The sequence below is a fragment of the Myxine glutinosa genome, chromosome 4, assembly GCF_964187855.1.
Source record: "Myxine glutinosa chromosome 4, kmMyxGlut1.1, whole genome shotgun sequence".
In the NCBI taxonomy this organism is placed as follows: Eukaryota; Metazoa; Chordata; class Myxini; order Myxiniformes; family Myxinidae; genus Myxine; species Myxine glutinosa.
Window position 1 is genome coordinate 162,227,948 of NC_136264.1, and position 22,362 is coordinate 162,250,309.

Here is a 22,362-nt window from a genome sequence, read left to right on the forward strand (position 1 = left end):
CTATTCAGCGCTTTCCGAGATAGAGGTGCAAAGTTTTTCGGTTTTTCCAAGATGGCGGCCAAACCACGTGACCTATGACGTCATAATTATAAAATTATACACGTGGAGTTGCACCTACTAGGGCATGCCCGTACTATATATATATCTAAAATTATATCCCCCCCCTCTATTTACATGAAATGGTTTGGTCCATGAAATGTTTTGGTCCATTCGCAACGCCAAAGCGAACGGCGAACGCTTTACATGAAATGGTTTGGTCCATGAAATGTTTTGGTTTATTCGCAACGCCAAAGCGAACGGCGAACGGCTTGCGAGTACAGTGACAATCCCCCCCCCCCCTCTATTTACATGAAATGGTTTTAATTAGTTTTAAAACATAGTTTAACGCCAACATATGGCATGCCCGTACCCGTACTATCCGTAATGGCGCACGCTCTCACAGGAGCTCCGGAAGGTCGCATATCGCAGGAAAGCGAAAGAATCGCAAATTAGTTTTAATTAGTTTTAAAACATAGTTTAACGCCAACATAGCGCCAACATAGTTTGCCGACGGGAAATAAATGAATACGCTCTCAAATGTGCCATCCGAGGCAGAGTCTGTTCGCCACGTTCGGCACACGTGATAGCTCGCTGCTCTCTGATTGGTTGAATCGTTTTTTGGACATAGCTCGGTAACTACTTCTGCGATTAATTTAAAACCTTGAAAAGGCACATCCTCGGGTCCCCAGCAATATACCTGGCAAGTTTCAAGTATATCGGACCGGTAGTTGTCGAGAAACAGCGGTCACAGACAAACATACAAACATACAAACAAACATACACACAGAGATTAGTGGAATTATAGATAGATGGTGAAAATTTCCTGCCACTCGGACCAACGGTTGCAGAGAAAATCATTTATTCTGTGCGGACAGATAGACAAACAGACGGACTCAAATGCAATACCCTCTCCTCTGGCAAGGGTAATGACGGTATGCCTCACGTTGTGCTTCCTTACCGCAACACACTGCCAAATGCTGGTGTCCCTGGCACGATGTGCTTCACAAAGAAGGGCTGAGGCCCCCTGTTCTCCTCGAATCCTCCAACTATACTGAAGCCCAAGCTTCCGCAGCTACTGCGCCACAGGGGCACATCTTTTGGGCACTGAAGGAAGCTGTAGCAGGAAAAGATTCAAATCAGCAATGTTGCACAACATTTGTACGCACACACGGAGCGTCGCAAAGGTATGTAACGTATTACAAGAGCAATTCAAGTCCTTGAGATTCGTTTTCATTTTACAGCAATCGGTACACAAAAAGACAGCAATGGTTACAAATCAAAGTAGGTGTACAGCACCTTGGCAATTTGAGCCACATAATCCAGGTGGGAGAACAGTCATCATCGTCATCAATATTATTAACATCACCGCCTCCTTCACCACCATCTTTGTTGATGTTCAGAGTTTCAGCTTCTACTGCCAGTTCTACCTCTGTAGTGGCTCTTCTCTCGTTGGCACTGCTAAAACAGGAAAGAGCCAGGTGAAGATCTTTAGCAGCAGAAACTCAATTTATGACAAAACCACATCAACAGAAAAAAAGAGTTTTTTGTATAAAGAGCTCCAATAACGAATTGAAGTTTTCCTCTACTTACAAAAACATTAAGTCTTGCCTTTTATGTTTAAAGATTCTTATACGGATGCGTTTATATAAAAAAATTGGAGCAATTTGAGGGTTAGTCATCGGCAACGTCAGGAAGCAATCTTTCAGTGTATGGAAGCAACGGGAACAGGAGGCAAAGAGAAAGGAGATGAAATATTCAGAGGAAAGTGGGGGCATTTATCATGATAATGAACAGGCAATAATGGGCAGAAAGAATGGCAATTTCCCAAAGCGAGGATCCAGAATAATGGATATAACAGGTAGGTGGTAACTCTTATCATTCCCTTGTTGGGTCTGTGCCATTTTATACATTTTGCCTGCAATTAATTCTTTAGCTTGAGATAGCAAGAACAGCCGGTGTCACGATGCCGTTTCTTCCGACAAAGCATCGTTTGTAGGGACTTTCTTTGATTTTGCCAGTACCGGAGTCTTCACAAGTTCAGGGTTGAAACAAAATGGACTTTTTATTCCCGGTTATATTCCATTACTTTATTTACCACCTTAAAAATGGATCTACTTTATAACTATAGCCTGGTGTTGGCTTGATGGTTAATAGTCTGTGCGCTTATGTAAAAAAAGCAACATTTTGGATAGATTCTTGGCATTCATGTTTAAACACATCTAGAAACATCACTGATTAAGAAAAGAAAATTGGTGCCAGTTTTCCATTAATATTTAGGGCCATTAATTTTAGGGCCATTTAGGGCCATTTTTAGGAACATTTAATCCGTAACGTTGACACTCCTGATTCATACATGTTGTACCTTTAAAAAAAAATTATCCATCTTCAAGTTCTATAACCACCCAAATAAATTTATATTGAATTACATGTTCTACATTATTTCTATTAAATGTTTTGTGGTATTGGTGAAGTGTTCGAATCATAAATATGTTATTATTGGAATCCTCATATGCCAAAACATATGGTTAGACACCAAAAACATCTTCCTATGTCCATTGGTTCAAAAGTTATGCATTTTACATTTTTTTTAAAGTCTGAAATTTGGCGGCCATCTTTGATTTTTTATATATATACTAATTTAGAGTATTTCTAGTGCTCTCATTTTGTTTCCAATGAATTATTGACCCCTATATATGAGTTTAGATTAAATGGAATAAATATTGTATGACATTTGAATGAATAGTATAGTTAATTGGCAAATATTTTAAAAGAAATTGAGTTTCGGTGGCGGCCATTTTGAAGTTCAAAATGGAGGCCCTAAATGTTAATGGAAAAACTGGCACCCTTTTTTTTCTTGATCAGTGAAGTTTCTAGATGTGTTTAGACATGAGTGCCAAGAATCTACCCCAAAAAACGACAAACCTGGAAAATGTTACATCAGCCTATAGACTATAAGGTGGCTGGCTTAAGATCTTAAGGGCCTATCTCATTGGCGGAGACGTCGCCGCGACTGCCGTGACTGATCAGTCGCGGCAACTCGGGCAACTCGGGAGACCAAAAAATGGCTTGCGCTCTCACCAAGGCGACGCCAGGGCGACGTCTACGCCAGGGCGATGATATTCATCACTACTCCTTTCGCTACATTTTTTACATATTTTTGCATGTATTTATTTTAATGCAATTAAATATAAATTCAATGCAATTTAAATATACACTCACATGTAGGTAGGGGCTTCTTGATCTCGAAGATGTTCTGCATATCAACAAGGAAGGTTTCAACCGCTGCTTTCTTGTATTGGTTATCTTTGTATCTTGCATACTATTTATCGTAAAATTCCGGATGATCCTCCCAGAAGTCAGCCATCGCCTCTTGATGCCCCTCTTTCCAATCATATTGTTTTCTAGTCGGATCGCCGCTGGAACCATGTTCCTCATCTTCTCTAGCATCAACTTCTGCCTCAGCATCCACAAACTGCGCTGAAGTTGCTACAACTGCTTCATCCTCCTTCTTCTTGCCCTTCCGGCCCCCACTGCCCTTGGGTGGCATGGTGGAAGGACAGTACTACTCTGGAGTTGGAGCTGTCCCCTGGCAAGACAAGATGGTGGGGCCTCTTCCAAGGCAGTACAAGGAGCAGCAGCAGTAGCAGGAACAAGTACCAAATGATGAAGACCTTGACCGGATCCTGTACCTGACTTGGACCAGGAGTGAAGGCGTCTCGATGATACCAGCACGCGCTCAGTCACGTGGTCTCTAAAGTGGGTCAAGCAGCGTCGCGGAGACGTCGCCGCAACGTCGCCGCAACGTCTCCTCAGTCTCCTTGGTCTCCAGCAGATCGCGGAGACGTTGCGGAGACGTCGCGAAGACGTCTCCCCAGTCGCGGACAAAATTAGTCTCCACGACGTCGCCGAAAAATCGAACATGTTTGAATTTCCCGCGACTTCCCGGAGACCCGGCTAGTCTCCAGGAGCCGTCGGGGAGACGTCTCCGCAACCAGCGGAGATTCGAGTCGCCACCAGGTCGCCACCTAGTCTCCAGGCCAACGAGATAGGCCCTTTAGGGTCCTGGGTTCGAGCCTCTGTTGTGATGTTGAATTTGATAAGTTTGAGTTTGAGCCAGGTGAGCTGACACAGCACGTCATCCTTCTGAGATTGGCAAAATAAGAACCGGCTTATTGGGAAGAATGAGCCATTCGAGTATCCTGTGTAGGAGTGGCGACCCGTCCAGGATTGTGCCCCCTCGCCAATGTAAAAGTGCCTTGGCACTACGCGGCTGAAGACGCGAAAGAAATGGTTCTTCTTCATATAACTATTCCTAATGGCATGTCAATTTTATCACTTGAAAGGACTTGAGTGAGAACTTTAGACAAAAAATATTCAGTCGATATATGTACAAAATCTATATTATAAAAGGAGCCGTGTCTGTCTGTCTGTCTGTCTGTCTGTCTGTTATAACGGATTTCAATAAATCTAACTACGGTGGATTCGGGTAACTCCCGGGAATGTTTGTGACCCCCCAAAAAAATAATTTATGGGCACATGGACACGCGTGTCAAAACTGCAAATGCCAACACATGACGTTGGTTGTCCCTGCACGGAGAGCAGGATCTCCCAGGAATCCCTTCTTTTTTTTTCTTCTCCCATAGATTAGCCATCGCAGCAAAGATTGGTATTTCGTCAGCGAAGCGACGTGTCTTATATTCTAGTGATCATATAAAACAGCTGCACCTTCATTTTATGGTCACCCTTTCATTTACAGCCATCTCAAGTATAGTTGGGGTTGGCAGGATTGTTTAGAGGTATGTCCGCTCGCCTTTGGCCCGTCTATACTGGGTTTGAATCTCGACCCAGCTATAAACTGTCACCCTGGTGTTTCAGATGCAGGATGGTACAGCAATGTGTGCTTGGAGAAGATTGGCACAGAGGGGATTTGGAGACGGGATGATTTGGAACGATTGAGTATGAAACACGATCATCGATAGAGTACAAGCTGCTCAATATCAACTGCTTTGGGACCAAGACTACGTTTATATCAGTCTAGGAGAGGAGAGGAGAGTCTTGGAGAAGTGGAGCTGCGAGGTGGTGGGAAGACTAGCTACACAGTCACCATTTATTTTGTCAGATTTCAGGTATCCGATGTTGGCAAATGCATATCGGACTGCGATTCAATCTTGAATTCAACCCGCTAGTTGCATAATTATTGAGGATCAGCTGTGTTCCTGATGCAGTGCACCTGAGCTACCCTACTCTTCACGGAAGATCTTCTTCTTCCATGCTCCAATAACTTTATCGCTCGGTACGAGCCACACTCCAGAGGGTCACCTTTCCCCTTGTATAGAGGGACGAGGGTACTCGGTTCCCAATACACTGGAATGCGGCCTTCTTTCACCACCAGATTACAGATCTCTGTCATTCTCTTCACACCCCAACTTCCTGCTGCCTTCAACATATCTCCCACAACTCCCGTCGGCCCCGTGATGTTCTGATGTTACCGTGGGAGTTGTTGTATGCAGATGATCTGGTGTTGACTGCGGAAAGTATGGATGGACTGAAGGAAAAGATGAACAAGTAGAAGGAATGTATGGAGACAAAAGGTCTGAAGGTGAATATCGGAAAGACGAAGGTGATGGCAAGTGGTAAAGCATGTGGTGAGGTGGAAAGAACTGGGAAGTGGCCGTGTGCTGTGTGCAGGAAGGGTGTCGGAGTGAACTCCATTCAATGTACAATGTGCGCTGAGTGGGTTCATCAAAAATGTAGTGGTCTGAGAGGGTCATTAACCAGTGGGGCAGCTACATTCAAATGTAATGGAAATGTAATGTAAGCTACATCCACCAACACTTTTTTTTTTTTTTTTCCAAAGGAATTTTTAAAATTGAATTCCCAATCCATCTAGCACTGCCCTGTTACTGCACACAAAATGTACTGCACTTTTTTGCTTGGCCTAAGCTTGAGTAATTGCAGAGGATGCTTTGGTCGCGTGGTATCAAATCATCAAGACGAGGTTTGAACGTGTAGTGTTGAAAGTGGAGATGTGACCGCCGAACAGGTTAACCCTGTATAACGATGTGATTAAACGTTCAAATCTGGCAATTTTCCAACATGATTACAAAACGATCCACAGAATCAATCACCACAGTGTGGAAAAAGGTCACGTGTTAACTGGCTGAACAATCCACTGCTGCTGGGATCCATAATCAATTTGTCAGCTTCGAGGTACATTCTTGGCTCAATTTTGTTCATCGTGATTGGACGTAAAATTAAAGCCAAAATTTAGATCTAATTATAAAAAAATTGATACGGTAATTATGTTTCACATCTTTTTTTATTTCGAGGGATGGTGTTGATAATTACTTTGTGGGATGGCAGGATGGCCTAGACGTACACACAATCACCTCTAAGCTGGCTTTGAATCTCAGCCCAGCTATAAACTGTCATCCCAGTGCTTCACAGACAGGGCGATTCATCAATCCATCAATTAAATCCCTCGGATAAATGATGAACAGCGTCCAGTCTGCTGGTATCGATTGGTAAACGTTACAGATCCCACGGTGTCCTACTCGAAAAGTAGGTAAGCTATTGCCGGAACCATGGCCAACTTCCAAATTCCTGCTCTGACTACTGCTGGGAAAGCAATGGCAAACCACCTAGTGTAACCCTCGCCATTAAACTGCGTCGGCAGTGCTGAACCTGCCTTCAGGACAGAACAGAAGAATGCGGATATGAATTGCTTTGCCGATTCTTTTGGGGAGGAAAACTACATTAAGATCACAAAAATAGGGGCAATACCCCTGGGCGCTCACCTGGTAGAATAAAGCAGTATACTACACTGACTAAAGGTATATTAAACAGTATCACGGTGTTTTAAACCAATTTCAATGGTTGCTAGAAGACAGGGCAGCATGTACAATCATATTAGCTAGCCGAAACCCGTGGAACATCCACGGAAGGGAGGATGTGGTGTATGGATAGAGTGTACCATTATGGATGGCATAGGGGATTTGCTTGTCCGAGTAAGAGTTAAGAAGAAAGATGAGAATGAAGAGTGCGTATATGAACAACGTATTTATTGCAATCTATTTAAATGACAACGCTACGATATACTTTAAAAAAATGAATTGATTCGTAATAGGAATCGGCATAGCACCACTCTGGCCACACTGGCGCAGTGGTATGTGTCAATGGAAAGGAACAGCAGTAGAACCATAGACTTTAAAAAATGAACGGATTAGTAAATCGACTGGAATTAGCCCCATACTGGCGCATTGGTAAGCGTCAATGTCAAGGCAGAGCGTCAACGTAGGAATATAATACAATGAACGCAGTATCAGAGGTTGAAATTATTTTAAAACTTCTGGATAAACAATGCTTGGGGTAATAGTCAAGCCTCTGACGACTCCTTGCGTACTCGTATTATCAACCTTGATATACACATCTTTGAACGGCCGTGCTCTTGAACATGCCACATATAACTGGCCGTGGGAGAAGACAGGAGCAGGCAAATAGATACCCAGTTTACGGAATGTTTAGAAATTATGGTAAACCCACCTGATGAGGTTAGCGTACACCGCGATCGACGACACCGGCACAAATGCATGCTCAGGATTGTCCAATCAGCGGACGGCTTGCTTCGCCTTCACCCAGCAGACGCCAATAACATGGCGTCGTATCGGCAGTTAAGCGGATGCTTTTGGGCCCCAACGTCGGCTAATTCAGATTTTTCGAGTATGGCTGTACGTGATAAACAAAGAGCGCGGTTCGTAGATCGTAAATCCATTAGTGCCATGGGCATCGGGTCACTGGGTGCGGCGTAAAAGGGATAACAAAGTCGAGTCCTTACGCTATTATTATATAGACTAGCCGAAACCCGTGGAACATCCACGGAAGGGAGGATGTGCTGTATGGATAGAGTGTACCATTATGGATGGCATAGGGGATTTGCTTGTCCGAGTAAGAGTTAGGAAGAAAGATGAGAATGAAGAGTGCGTATATGAACAACGATTGCCGACACCGGCACAAATGCATGCTCTGGATTGTCCACTCAGTGGACGGCTTGCTTTCGCCTTCGCCTGTCCAATCAACGGACGGCTTGCTTCGCCTTCGCCCAGCAGACGCCAATACGATGGCGTCGTATCGGCAGTTAATCGGATGCTTTTGGGCCCCAACGTCAGCTAATTCAGATTTTTCGAGTATGGCTGTACGTGATAAACAAAGAGCGCGGTTCGTAGATCATAAATCCATTAGTGCCGTGGGCATCGGGTCACTGGGTGCGGCGTAAAAGGGATAACAAAGTCGAGTCCTTATGCTATTATTATATAGACTAGCCGAAACCCGTGGAACATCCACGGAAGGGAGGATGTGGTGTATGGATAGAGTGTACCATTATGGATGGCATAGAGGATTTGCTTGTCCGAGTAAGAGTTAGGAAGAAAGATGAGAATGAAGAGTGCGTATATGAACAACGATCGCCGACACCGGCACAAATGCATGCTCTGGATTGTCCACAGTGGACAGCTTGCTTTCGCCTTCGCCTGTCCAATCAGCGGACGGCTTGCTTCGCCTTCGCCCAGCAGACGCCAATACGATGGCGTCGTAAGATGGCGTCGTATCGGCAGTTAATCAGATGCTTTTGGGCCCCAACGTCGGCTAATTCAGATTTTTCGAGTATGGCTGTACGTGATAAACAAAGAGTGCGGTTCGTAGATCGTAAATCCATTAGTGCCGTGGGCATCGGGTCACTGGGTGCGACGTAAAAGGGATAACAAAGTCGAGTCCTTACGCTATTATTATATAGATGTAATCATAAGACTTTAAACAACCAAAAAAAAACTATTTTGGGGGGCAAACCCATCCCCCACATATACCCCCTTGGACCCCAAATTTTCTACTGCCGAGAATAAACAATGGCACATCACGGGTGATGAAAGTTGTGATCAAGTCTCATCAAAATTGTGTGTGGAGTTTCTGAGGAGAGAGCAATACCTATTTTTGGGGGGGTTTAGGGGGAGGACAAACGTGGACCCACTTTGACCCCCGTAGACCACATTAGATTTCGATTTTCTTTGTGCCGTGAACAAACTCAAGTTGCAACATACCAAATATAATTTGTGCCAAGTTTGGTCACAATCCCATCAGCGGTTTCGGAGAAGTTGCAATTGTGTTTACGGATGGACGGACGGACGACACGCCATCGCATAAGCAACCCGGAACTACGTTCCAGGTGAACGAAGAATTTGTCACATGCCAATTACTTCACAGGCCCAGAAGGATACTTTCACCTGCTCAATCCATCGCCCAGATATATTCTCAAACAATGTGAACAGTCGTGAAAATGCTGGGTTAATGATGCAACAGTCATTGCGGGCAAATAGCCCTTGGCAAAAACATTGTTGGCAAAGGCGAAAGGGAAGAAACATCTAGTGCAGCACTGAATGGGTAAAACAGTCCAATTGAAGGACGTTCAAAACGATACAATCAAATGGAAGACCAAATACTGCATTGGAGTCATCAGGAGGAACCTGGATAGGATTCGGGTTTCAGCCGCTACTCCACAACCCTCAAACCCATCCAGGTGCAGCGAAGTGAACCTTTCAGAAAAATCTCTGCAAGAATTCACTTCTCCTTAGACAGATAGATAAAGAAAGAGAAGAAGAAAGAAAAATCTTTTCCCCCATCCACTTACTTTTCCCTATCAACTTGCTGCTTGTCCCGGACAGACCGCTCCTTCCGGGACAATGGCAGGGCCTGCATATCACACTCTAATATTCGTAGTTCTACAGTAGTTGCTGCTGCACTGCCCTTGAGAATCGACACTGCCTCTCCGTGTGCCATGCGTGTTAACTCCACGTTATTGGCACCGAGTAGGACATCACCTGGTGCAGTCGGGACACAAAGCAAAGAAGCAATTTTTCAAATACAATACCACACGCCATCTTTTTGCACTTTGACAAAAGGAATAATTCATTTTGTGCATTTAGGATCATTCCATTTGCCACAACTGGACGAGCACGAACCAAAAATTACAAACCTGGAGATTAGTCGGGATGGGAAACAGGGAAAATGAGGCTTTTTTTTATCGTGGTGATGTGGTTAAAGATTTCAAGTCGTAACATTGGCAATTGGGGTTGTGGGGTCAACAGGCAGGTATGGTCTCTACTACTGCATGGATCCGGCCCATCAAAAACAGTCCTACCCGGCTTGACCAGCTGAAAACGACCAAGACAGCCTTTGGGGTCGACACTGGCAGTGTAGATAGGAAGGTCGCCACCCAAGCAGCCCAATCCTCCAGACACCGTTATTCCCAATGACTCTCTCGCCAATTTTTGTACCTGCACCTTTTTTTCGAACCAAACGGGCCCCTGCACCACAAATCAGAAAACCACAGCTCAGCACAACAATCATGATCATCTATTGTTCACCAAACATGCATGCTGCTTCGGTTAGGGTGTGCGCACTCCTATGGCTAGGACATTCAGACATGCACTTCCTTCTCTGCAGCAGCCAGAGATGGAGGAACACAATGCACGGTGATAATCTTAAAGGTGAAAGTGGGATTATAATCATCAAATCGAATTTTATTAAGCCATACAATGAACGCAGCAAATCGTATGGAGATCCACATTTCCCTTTGAATACCTCTTATCTTAGAGTAATTAAACAATTAAATATTTATAAAATCTCAGTGTTTCAAAAAGTATTATAATTTGTACCATAGGAAAATGTATGGGTTTTTATGCATCCGCCGACGAAGTCGCCGGAAGCATTATGTTTTCAGGGTGTCCGTCCGTCTGTCCATCCGTCCGTCCGTGATAGGTTTTCGTCACCGCAATAACTTAAGAATGGCTGAAGGGCTCTTAGTCAAACTTGGTGCAGGTATGTACTGAGGTAAAGTATTTACGTATAATGTATGTATATACGTATAATGAGGTAAAGATTAACTACTTAGATTTTGGGGTCACGAGGTCAAAGGTCAGAGGTCATGTTAGGTAAAAACCCTGTTACCATGACAACTTGTGAACCAGTAATGGGATTCTGACCAAATTTAGTACAATTCCTTCCTTGGTACAATTCCAAGCCCTTCCTTGGCACCTCTGAGCTCCTCACCACATGCAAAGCTTTCATCCACAGCTTTATGGAATACTGCTCTCCCCTCTGGGCCGGTGCTCCTGCCTCACACCTAGCTCGGCTTCACGCTGTTGAAACCAAAGCTTTCAGAATCATTGGAATCTCCCACGATGAAGCTCATTCTGAGGGCCTTTCACTCGCTCCCCACAGGCAGGTTGGTGGTCTTTCTGTCTTCTACCAACTCCTCTCTGGCCTAGCTCCTCCAGCTCTCTCTGGGCTCTGTCCCCCAAATATTCCTGCAGGTCGCACAATAACTGCCAGCAACCCTATTCTGGTGAAACTACCAAAATTAAGACTCTCTATTCACCTTCACTTTTATTCCTCTTTTATCCCTCCTCTGGAACAAACTCCCACACTCTCTTCAATCCCACTCCTCCCTCCAGGTCTTTAAAACAACTGTTCACCACTATCTCTTATGTTCACCACCACCACCACCCCCATTCAAAACCTTGATCTTTTCTACCCCCGTTAATACACCCCAAATCCACCCCTTTCAACCTCCGACTTCATTCCTGAAATTCCTAGTCGTGTCAATTTGTTTTATACCGTGTACACCTCCCCCCCCCCCCTCCTCCCCCCCCTCCACAGCCCTCTCCCTTCCATGGATCTCTTGATGTCCCTGTTCTCTACTGTTGTCTGTTGTGCTTGTGTGCTTCCATCTCTCTCCCACAAATTGTCTCCCTCTACCTTTATTATGTTTTATGTGTCCGTTTACGTTTTTTGTGTTTTATGTGCTAATGTGTGTTTAATGTGCTAACTCTTATACGAGCCTCGATCTTGCATACAAATATATATATTTTTTTTTTTTGTCGAATGATGTAAACATGAACTGATTAATTTTGGGGTCAAAGGTCAGGGGGCAGGTAAGCTAAAAATGTGATAACTTGAGAACAGCTGAATGGATTAAAATCAAACTTGGTACAAGTATTATAATGATGTAATAATGTGGGCGGAGGCATATCGGTCGATGTCCTGACGTCGAAGAGTGTTGTCCTCGTTTATTTATAAACCAAAAACTGTTCTATTTCAAAGACTATAAACACAAAGTCAAAGCCCAACACCAGGCCTGCCGATGATCGCATCTCGAAAATCATGAAACCTTACAATGTCAGTCTCTGGAAAAAGTTACTCATCTATTCTTGCACAAACAAAGGTTCTTATGCATGCAGTTCGAGATGGGGCAGATAGTCTTAACTTGTATTCTACTAAAAATAAAAATTCCAGCTCACAATTTTCTCTCGTGATAGCTACCCTAACAACTCTTACGGATTCTTCTCTGGAAGAAGCTCATGGATTCACTCTTGCAAGGAGAAGAAGCTTCTGGCCAGCCATGATACCTCATTAGCGACATATCTAAATTAATGTTATCAATGTAGTCATACACAAAGCCAATGCATCTGCCCTGGCTTCTCTGTCTCTGCCATTTTGTGTCCTCAAAATGCCTTCTCCATTTATGTCAACTAGCAACGGTACCCACCCTATGGGCGGGGCTTCAATTGGGAGGCCCAAATCAAAAGGCAAAATATCAGAAATTGAAGGCGTTTTTATTTTAAACGATTTATATAAACATCCGTTAAATCATATCACACGCAATCATCAAAATCTAAACAGTATGTGTAGAATTTCAATAAAAGCCACATCACTGTTCATATCGGTAAATATTATTCCATCGTGTTTAGAAAAACTGGAAAATTGGAAAAACAATATAGCCTATTTTACTCCAGGGGGCCCCAGGATTACCCACCCAAAATTTTATTGCGATTGGTTCAGCCGTTTTGCGGTACCTGGGAACAGACAGACAGACATTTGGTGAATTATAGCAAGATAAGCCCGGTGGTCACCCCAATTTACAAAAGCGGCTCTTCTTAACTAGAGACTGAGCAGCCTTTTGAAACTTCTGTTGCAGATAGTTGCACATCCCAAAGACGAGCAGGCTGGAGCTGCATCACTGTCCAACAACGTAAGTAAGAAAAATTGGTCAAACATCTGGAATAAATATTGTTATGTTTGTGGGGGGAAAGCAATGCCTTCGTCCAGGTAGAATTGCATAGGTAGTGTGCTGCGACTGTCATGAAGAAGAAGAAACCCTCATGTATCATAAGTAGGGATCTGGTAGACCGTATGTTGTGCAAGCTCATATCTTCGTTCCCATCACGAGGGGTAGGGTTATGTTAATTAGTAAGGGCCAACTCAGGCCAACTTGGCACGGTCTTCAAACAGCCATCAATCATCTGGACTGGTCTCCCATCTCTACCGCCTCTGACATCAACTCATCCTGGGAATTCTTTCAAAGTAAATTGCTCTCTCTCATGCACAGATTTATCCCATCTCGTCTTCAGTTGTCATACCCTTCCTCCCGTCCATGGTACACGGAATCTTGTGGTGAGGTTGTTGCCCTGAAACAACTTGCTTTCGTCTCCTGGAAAGCAAATCCAACGGAAGGAAATCTCATTTCCTTTCACAAAGCCCGAAACAAGTGTGTGTCCACCCTCAGGAGAGCCAGGAAACAATATCTCACCGTTCTCAAGACCGAACTCTTATCTGTCTCCCTCTTCCAAATCCTGGTGGCGTCTGGTCAAATATGTTTCTGGTGTTTGTTCCCCCTCCATCCCCTCCCTCACCTCAAATGGCTTAACGGCTGACTCCGCACGTGAAAAAGCTGAATGCCTCAACTCTGTGTTTGCCTCTAAATATTGTGTCCCAAACCCATCCCTCTCTGTACCCACCGTACCCAGTCGTACCCAGCTGCTCCTGGACTCTGTGTCCTTTCCTCCTGACAAGGTGGAAAAGTTTCTGTCAACCCTCGACTCTGATTCTGCAACTGGTCCTGATGGCATCAGCCCACGGGTCCTAAAATCATGTTCTTCCGCTCTTTCACTCCCTCTTTCTGTTCTCTTCACCCTCTCTTTTGCTCAAGGTCATCTGCCATCTGCTTGGAAATCAGCCAACATCACCGCTTTGCACAAAAAAGGTGCAAAAACAGATCCCAGCAACTACAGACCAATCAGCCTTCTCCCAATTATCAGCAAAGTCATGGAATCCATCATTGCTTCAGATATGAAATCTTACCTCTTCTCCAATGGCTTGATCTCTGATCATCAATTTGGTTTCAGACCTGGTCACTCTACTCTGGACATGCTGCTTCTGCTTTCTCAACAATGGATGGAGGTCCTCAACGCCAAACAGGAAATTAGAGCTGTCTCCCTTGACATTTCACATGCCTTCGATACGGTCTGGCACCCTGCTCTGCTCACCAAACTCTCCTCCTTTGGTATCCATGGAAATCTCCACACATGGCTGGCGGACTTCCTCTCTGGTCGTAGTCAACGTGTGGCCCTGAATGGGTTTCTCTCATCTCCTCTTCCTGTTCAGGCTGGAGTTCCCCAAGGTCGTGTTCTGGGCCCTGTGCTTTTTCTGGTCTTCATCAATGATCTCTCTGACTCTCTTAAAAATCCTCTCTATCTCTTTGCTGACGACTCCACTCTCTGTTGCTCCATTCCTCATCCCTCAGATTGGCAGTCTGCAGCCTCCTCACTCTCTGCAGACCTGGACAAAATCACAGACTGGGCAAACAAATGGAACATGTCTTTCAATCCTGATAAATCTCACACTCTTACGATGTCTCTCCGAAAAGACCGACTGGAAAACCCTCCCATCCACTTTCTGAATAATCCTCTCCAAGAAGTTCTGTCACTCAAGCTTTTGGGTCTCACTATTTGCCATGATCTTTCCTGGGAAAACCACATTTCAAATCTGGCCTCCAAAGCCAGTCGCCGACTGGGCATCCTCCGTCGTGCGAAGTCCTTCCTTGGCACACCTGAGCTCCTCACCACATACAAGGCTTTCATCCGCAGCTCTATGGATTACTGCTCTGCCCTCTGGTCTGGTGCTGCTGCCTCACACCTAGCCCGTCTTCACGCTGTTGAAACCAAAGCATTCAGAATCATTGGAATCTCCCGCGATGAAGCTAACTCCAAGGGCCTTTCACTCACTCACCGCAGGCAGGTTGGTGGTCTTTCCGTCTTCTACCGACTCCTCTCTGGCCTTGCCCCCCCAGCCCTCTCTGGGCTCTGCCCCCCAAATATTCCTACAGGTCGCACAGGATCTGCCTGCAACCCTCTTATGGTTAAACTGCCAAAATCAAGACTTTCTGCTCACCTTCACTCCTTCATTCCTCTTTTCTCCCGCCTCTGGAACAAACTCCCTCACTCTCTTCAATCCCACTCCACCCTCCAGGTCTTTAAAACAGCTGTTCACCACCATCTCTTATCCTCCCCCATCCAAAACCTTGATCTTTTCTACCCCCGCTAATTTCGGTCCCCTTGTGTTTTATACCTCTCTCCCCCCCCCCCCCCCCCCCCCACCCCATCCCACGCCTCCTGCCCCCAAGCCCTCTCCCTCCTACACTTCTCCCTGCTCTCAAATGTTGTGGTTGTGTGCTTCCCCTTCTCTCCCTATCTTGTCTTCCGCTCCCTCTTTTTGTATATTTTGTTTGTCTGGTTGATTTGTTTGTGAAATAAATGTTAGCTCTTTCACGAGCCTCGATTCAGTATACAAAAAAAGAAAAAAAAAAGGGATTAATGGTAAATCCCCTGTACGTAATGGCCTGTTATTTTTCCTCTGTTGAGGTTATTTTTTTTTCCCTTATGACACATGCAGCACACACACCTATCCAGGAAATCGTGCATTAACCACCCAAAATAAAAACCAACCAGAAGCAGGACATTGAGCACTACCGTGGATAACACCGACCTGGTGAGCACACATCAATCAGACAGGCCGTGGGGCCACGCCCCGAAGAGCAGTGATTGGTCCGGGATCGTTTGGCGAAAAGACTGCTAAGATGGCACTCGCTGATAGGAGCGGACATGGAGACGTCGTAGGATGACGTCAGAGCCTTGGGTATAAAAGAACGCTCTGCCCGACATTTTGTCTCTTCTCTCGGCTTGCTCTCCTTTTCTGGGTTCGGTGGCGAACGGTTGTCTCCCCGACATTTTGTCTTCTCTCTTGGCTTTCCCTCACTCTCTTGAGTCCTGGCTTTGTTGGTGAACGGTCGCCGAAAAGCTCTCAGCTTTATTTCTTTTCTGGATTATGATTATTCTGATTATCTGATTATTCTAAAGTCTGATTATTCTTTCTGCCTGGATTCCATAGCGAACTCTTGGCCTCTTCTCTTCTTCGTCTTCTCATGGCTGGCTCTGATCTCTGGCTGTGAACGGTCAGGATTTGATATCTCGCTCTGCTTCGTGAGTTCTTAGCGAGTGGTCAGAGTTTGTGGCGCTCCTGCGCTGGGAGACGTGGGTGTTGGTGAATGAGATCGTGAGGACAAGCGTGGCTGGAAGAGCTGCGCACCAAGGTCATTACCGTGCACAGACGTCGCGCCAACGAGCACAAGGACGCGGGAACCGGGACAATTCCTGACGAGATTCAAGAGCAGCTCGGAGCTAAGTGCCCACAAATTAACGCATTTATTTTCACAGTTATTTTTCTCATTTTTGTATTCGAGTCTGAATGGGGGTGCTGCAATTAGGAAATTTTGTTTTATCGTGCATTCTTGTTACCGGCATTTTCTTTATTAAAGCCGGTATTTTTGTACAATTTAATTCCGTGTCGGTTTGAGTCGATTTATCCAGGTGAGAAGAAGTCGGGTGAAAGCCGTTCAGGTAAGTTCGTCATCCTCCTTTCCCTCGCGTGTAAAGAACACCGTCATTTTTGGATTGAACGCCTTGGAGTAAAGCTCGTTTGGTCATCTGTGTCGCCCTGCGGTGTTCACTACAGGGTGGTCACACGACAATATGATCATTGGTGGTGGGAAGTATCACACTCACACAGTCTATACACAAAGATCATCAAGCCAAGTCTCAGTTCTGTGATCACATTCTGGTGGCTATCACGATAGCCTGGACTCCTAGAGGGATGTGCACTCACCTTTGACCTGTCTAGCCTGGGTTCAAATGTCGGTCCAGCTATAAACTTCACCTTGGTGTTTTGCATGCAGAGCAATACATCATGGTGTGTGCAGTCCATTGGAAGGACATCAAGCCTGATGATCTGTCTGCCACCACTGGGCGATAAAGATCTTTTGGCGTCTTTTGCGAAGAGTAGGTGAGTTATTGTCAGCACCCTGGCCTAATTACAAATTCCTGGCCGTTGGGAAAGCAACGGCAAAGCATCCAACATAACCCTTGCCAAGAGATTACTTTGTCAACGGTAAAGATTACAGTATATCGAGGATGATAATGAACTCCCGACTGAGAAGACGTCTATGAAGCTGCTCGCCCTTACAACGAAAGACAGCCTTGGTTGGGAAAATCAAATCTTCAAACTAGCATCCAGGGCTAGGCAACACCAAGGAATAATTATTTCCGAAGTGAATCTGAACTTAACAATTCAAAGTGAGCAAGGAAGGCATGAACTCTGAATTATTCATTGGTTGATTTTCAGCATCAAGGCTCTCCAGTGTTAGCTGGAGCTGATGCTCCCCTTCGTGCAATCTGAGAACCAATCAAAAGCAAAACCCTGAAAGTGATTGGCATTTCTCGGTTGGATATCGAAAAAAGGCCAACGCTCTCCAACCTCGAGCAGGTTGGTGGCCTTTTAGTTCCTTACCACTATACATTCCACATTTCTCTTTGGTTCCCTCCCAACCTCCTCCCCATCACCTCCATTTACTTGTATCAACAACCATTTCCCCCACATAAGCTCATAATGTTGCATGAATGTATCCAGTAGCCCAATCCTTGTTTCTGGATTATCTTAAACTCTTAATGCAAGTTTCCATTCACTACTCTGTTTCTCACTTCTTTCATCTGTGTAACCGTCTCCATAAGTCTGTTCACCCATATTCTTGCCACTTGTCATCAAAAAGATGGCAGCTCATCGCGATCTTGTGACGTTTCCCATACACACCAACAAGCTCATTTACTCACACCAAAGCAGACAACACTGTCCTTTCACTAATCGCACCGTTTTATCTGTACATCCTTTTTCTGACATGTTTAATTATTTATTATTTTCACATTGATCTGAGGTTCATGGTAGAGCAGATTCACTTTGCTGACGATTTCATTTGCTCCAATATTTGTCATTCAGCTCTTAATAATAATAATAATAATTCATTTATTTTGTATAGCGCTTTTCATGAAGCCCAAAGGCGCTTTGACAGAGTGCAAAACATAATGCATAACAAAACATGAAAACAACAATTGCAAAAAGACAAGAATCAATAGGGAAATATTTAAAGCAAAAGGAGGGAGAAGGAGAAGGGATAGTCAGGGGTTAAATGCTGTGGGTTGAATGTTGAATGCAGTGCTGAACAGGTGGGTCTTGAGTGATGTTTTGAATGTGGTGAGTGAAGAGGAGTCTCTGATGGTGTGAAGTAGTGAGTTCCAGAGGGTGGGAGCAGCGATGGAGAAGGCCCTGTCCCCCCAGGATCTGAATTTGGTCCGGATGGGGGGGGGGGGTCAGGAGGTTGGTACCAGCAGAGCGGAGGTTGCGGGTGGGAGTGTGTCTGGAGAGGAGGTCAGCCAGGTAGGATGGGGCCAGGTTATGGAGGGCTTTGTAGGTCAAGAGGAGGATTTTGTACTGGATTCTCTGGGAGATGGGGAGCCAGTGAAGCTTGTAAAGGACGGGGGTGATGTGGTCACGGGTCTGGGAATGGGTGAGTAGACGGGCAGCGGAGTTCTGAATGTATTGGAGTTTATTGGTGATTGTTGAGGGTGAACCATAGAGGAGGCTATTGCAGTAGTCCAGACGGGAGGTAAGCAATGACTTGTGTAAGCAATGACCTATTCTATAAGCCAACTTCTTTTTTTAAGTTCATTATGTACCTTTATCCTACCTTTCATCCACTCTGACAAAACCTGATAAAGCAGAGATAAGCACATACAATATCAATGAAAATCAAATTTCTCTTGTACTGTGAAGGATTTTTTTTAAAAGGCAGCGTTGAACGTAGACTTGAGACCAAATTGTTGGATTATACTAGAATAGCAATACTGAACTATTTCAAACCTCCGCGGAAGATTCTTGCTATTCGAAGTTTTTTTTAAATGGATTTCAAGAAACAAACAAACCATGGTTGGCGGTTGAGCATCAGGTGCACTGGAGGGAACAGGCCCAACTTCCCACAGTATGTCTGGGACACCAAGCAGGACACGCCGCAGCACCACAAAGTGCACAGGCCCCTGGAAGGCCTGTTGAATACATAAATCACAACAATAACTAACCAGGACAATACAGTCATCCTCTGTCTACTCTCTAGTAGACCATCTTGTCCCAAAGATCATTTTTGATGGAGGGAACCCTGATCAAATTCCAAAATTCCTGCTCCAACATTCAGGGATATTGCATCAATGGCTCAGCTGTGCCACCAACAAATGATGCTATCCACAGCCTTGTTCTGCATATGGATTGATTATAATAATATGTATCTTGTGAAAAATGCCAGGGGCATTGAAAAGGCGCCTTTATATAAGGGTATGTGCCATGTGGCAAACTATAGAAAAGAAGGGACATTCCATAGCTTGTAGAGCCAAACAATACAAAATAAGGGGAATTCAAAAAATCTCGTGTGCATGCTGGACTACCCTTGTGGTCTGAGGAGGAACCAAGTAATGCTCTAGAAAAGTTCATATAAAGGGGCAACAGCCCCGTAGACCCCCAAAGGGGCAGATATTTTTAATGCCATGAACAAACTTTGGTACAGCACGGGTGGTGAAGGTTATGGTCAGATTTCATTAAAATTGTGTGTGTAGTTTCAGGGAAGAAAGCAAATACCTATTTGGGGGGGGGGGGGGGGGGGGGGAGGGTCAAACCTAGATCAAGCAGCAAATCAGCTAAATGTGGAAACCACTGAGAGCAGACAAAATGTCGACTTTATATTTGCAATGAAATAGTTCGACATGGCACACGTTTGATTTGATGATGTTTGATTTGTTGTTTTTTAAATAAGTATATTTTTGTAGGTACATTAGTATAACTATCTATTATTACAATGAAAGTATGGAGCACAAAAAGGCAGCTCTGTCTTCTGTAACGCCATGGCTTGCAAAAGTAGCCTGAATAGCATTCACCAATCGCCAGATAGCAGATATGGTAAATTTTGTCAGACTTCACTCCAGATTTGAACATTTATTTAGTCTACAGCATCCAATCCTCATATCCGAATCCAGATTTTGATGATGTGTTTCAATTATGCAATGATAATCGATCGTGTTTCTAAGGCAAGGCTCGTTTGATAGGCCGAAACAAAATGGCGGCTTAAAAACCCAGCAAGGTGCCGTGGGGCGGCCGCCATATTGACAAGCCCTTTTCAGGTTTTTTTCTTATGAGCACCCCGTTAATAATCTTCATAAAAGAGTTTTATAACACTCCCAAATACCCAGTTTTCATCATTGCAATCTGTTGGAGGTCCAAGTGTATGCATGCAAAGTTTGCGACCACTAGGTTTCATGGTTTTGGAGTTATGGAGGCGAGACGGATGGACAGACAGACGGATGGACACTGCCTTTTATTATTATAGATATATTATTTTTAAAGCAAAAAGTATGGCAATTAGGTGGAATTTGTTTTTAAAGACATTAACTAGACCTATAGGCCGATGTATGTTCGAAGTTTCAGCTAGTTTCAATGTATATCCCTTGAGATATGAGCGCCATCACATCTTGGGTGGATGGACGGACAGACACCAACGTGATTTTGAGGGTTTTCTATATAAAACTCAAGAATGCAACAGACGCAACAGATGTTGCTGGAATTTGGAACATATTACCTCCATGTACAAGGCATTTAGTTCTGAAATTTGAAGCCAATTTCGTCCAGTAGAAGCCGAGAAATGTATTTTCAGTCCCAATGTTAAAGCTGCATACAGAGAAACGATCCTTTATATAAAGGGAGGGGTGCTTTGCACCTCCCTTTGATTTATGAGTAATAATAAATAAAAATACTAATAACTAGATATCTGCGATCACAAGGCGATTGCCAAATGAAAGCCTCCCCTGGCACCCGCAATCCAATGATGGCCATATTATTTTCGGACCGCCATATGACCTTGACCTTCAGCATTTAGGAATACAGTGTAAACTAGAACAGCACTCTGTAGAGAGCATCCCTCCGCCAGGTGAACAGTTCACGTTTTGTATCCCAGAGTAGACCAGAAAATCAATACAGAATCACATTTAATCAAAATCATCCATCCACAACTTTGAGATATCCTGCTATGTATCGTTTTTGGTCCTATCTCCCAATGGTGAAGAATCACTTGAGAAATTCTACGAGCCGGATCCGGATCTGGATCTTCACCAAAATTGAATCGATTCTTCCTTGTCACACACCCAACCTGTCCGCCAAGTTTAGTCCAAATCTGTCCACAACTTTTTGAGATATCCAGCTATGTATGGTTTTTGGCCCAATGGTGAAGACTTACTTAAATTTTTTTACTAGCCGGAACCGATTCCGGATCTTCACCAAAATATAATAATTTCGTCCTTGTCACAAACGCTACCTACCTCTCTGTCAAATTTCATCTGAATCTGTCCACAACTTTTTGATATATATTGTTCACAAACACACAGGCAGGGGTAAAAACATAACCTCCATCCACCTTTTGTGGCGGAGGTAACAAAAATGCACCTTGCTCTAGGCTATCTTGTGAGGGAAATTGTGCTCCAATTGGACAAAATTTAGTCGAGTTGTGTTCAAAAGAATTTTTTTATTTATAACTAGGCCATGACCTTAAAATTTGGTCAAGGTGAAAAAAGAATAACACCGCAAACTTTAAATTCCCATTATTGATGGAACATTGCTTTCTGAAAGTTATATCTGGCTCTGAGATACAGCTTGGAAATTGGCAGAAAAAAAACCCCCTAAATGGTGGTTTAGGACTCCTCGGGGTCTAAGAAACTCTGGGGTACCATTAAGAATTGGGGGACACTAATTTTAGAAATAAACGCTAGTACAGGTATAAGCCTCTCGCTATCCCATCGAAGGAAGCATAAAAATAAAGAAGCAGCAGCACAAGAAGAAGAAAAAGTAAATCTGCTGTTCTCACATCACAGGTAGGTCTGTGGCTTTTTAATTTATTTATTTATTTTAAACCACATCCCAGCTTAGCTCCCTCTGCGTCTCAATTCCAGGATATACAGGTTGTTTTTTTTCCAGTAACCCCCTCCTGGTTAAGCTGCCAAACTCCAAGCTGAATGCATA

The 22,362-nt window shown here is 44.2% G+C and overlaps 1 protein-coding gene across 5 annotated transcripts in view; it reads right to left on the reverse strand.

Moving 5' to 3' along the window:
* LOC137425463 (ligand of Numb protein X 2) overlaps window positions 1–22,362 on the reverse strand; it is a 93,925-nt gene that overhangs the window by 8,070 nt on the left and 63,493 nt on the right. For 3 of the 5 annotated variants that reach the window (XM_078776688.1, XM_068113933.2, XM_078776689.1), the window contains exons 8-12: window positions 19,233–19,352; window positions 10,226–10,391; window positions 9,716–9,905; window positions 1,336–1,497; window positions 998–1,153 (exon numbers count right to left, since the gene is read on the reverse strand). In XM_078776688.1, the coding sequence (XP_078632814.1) occupies window positions 998–1,153; window positions 1,336–1,497; window positions 9,716–9,905; window positions 10,226–10,391; window positions 19,233–19,352 (794 nt within the window). The remainder of the gene's footprint in view (window positions 1–997; window positions 1,154–1,335; window positions 1,498–9,715; window positions 9,906–10,225; window positions 10,392–19,232; window positions 19,353–22,362) is intronic. The other 2 variants (XM_078776690.1, XM_068113934.2) reach the window with 1 other exon arrangement.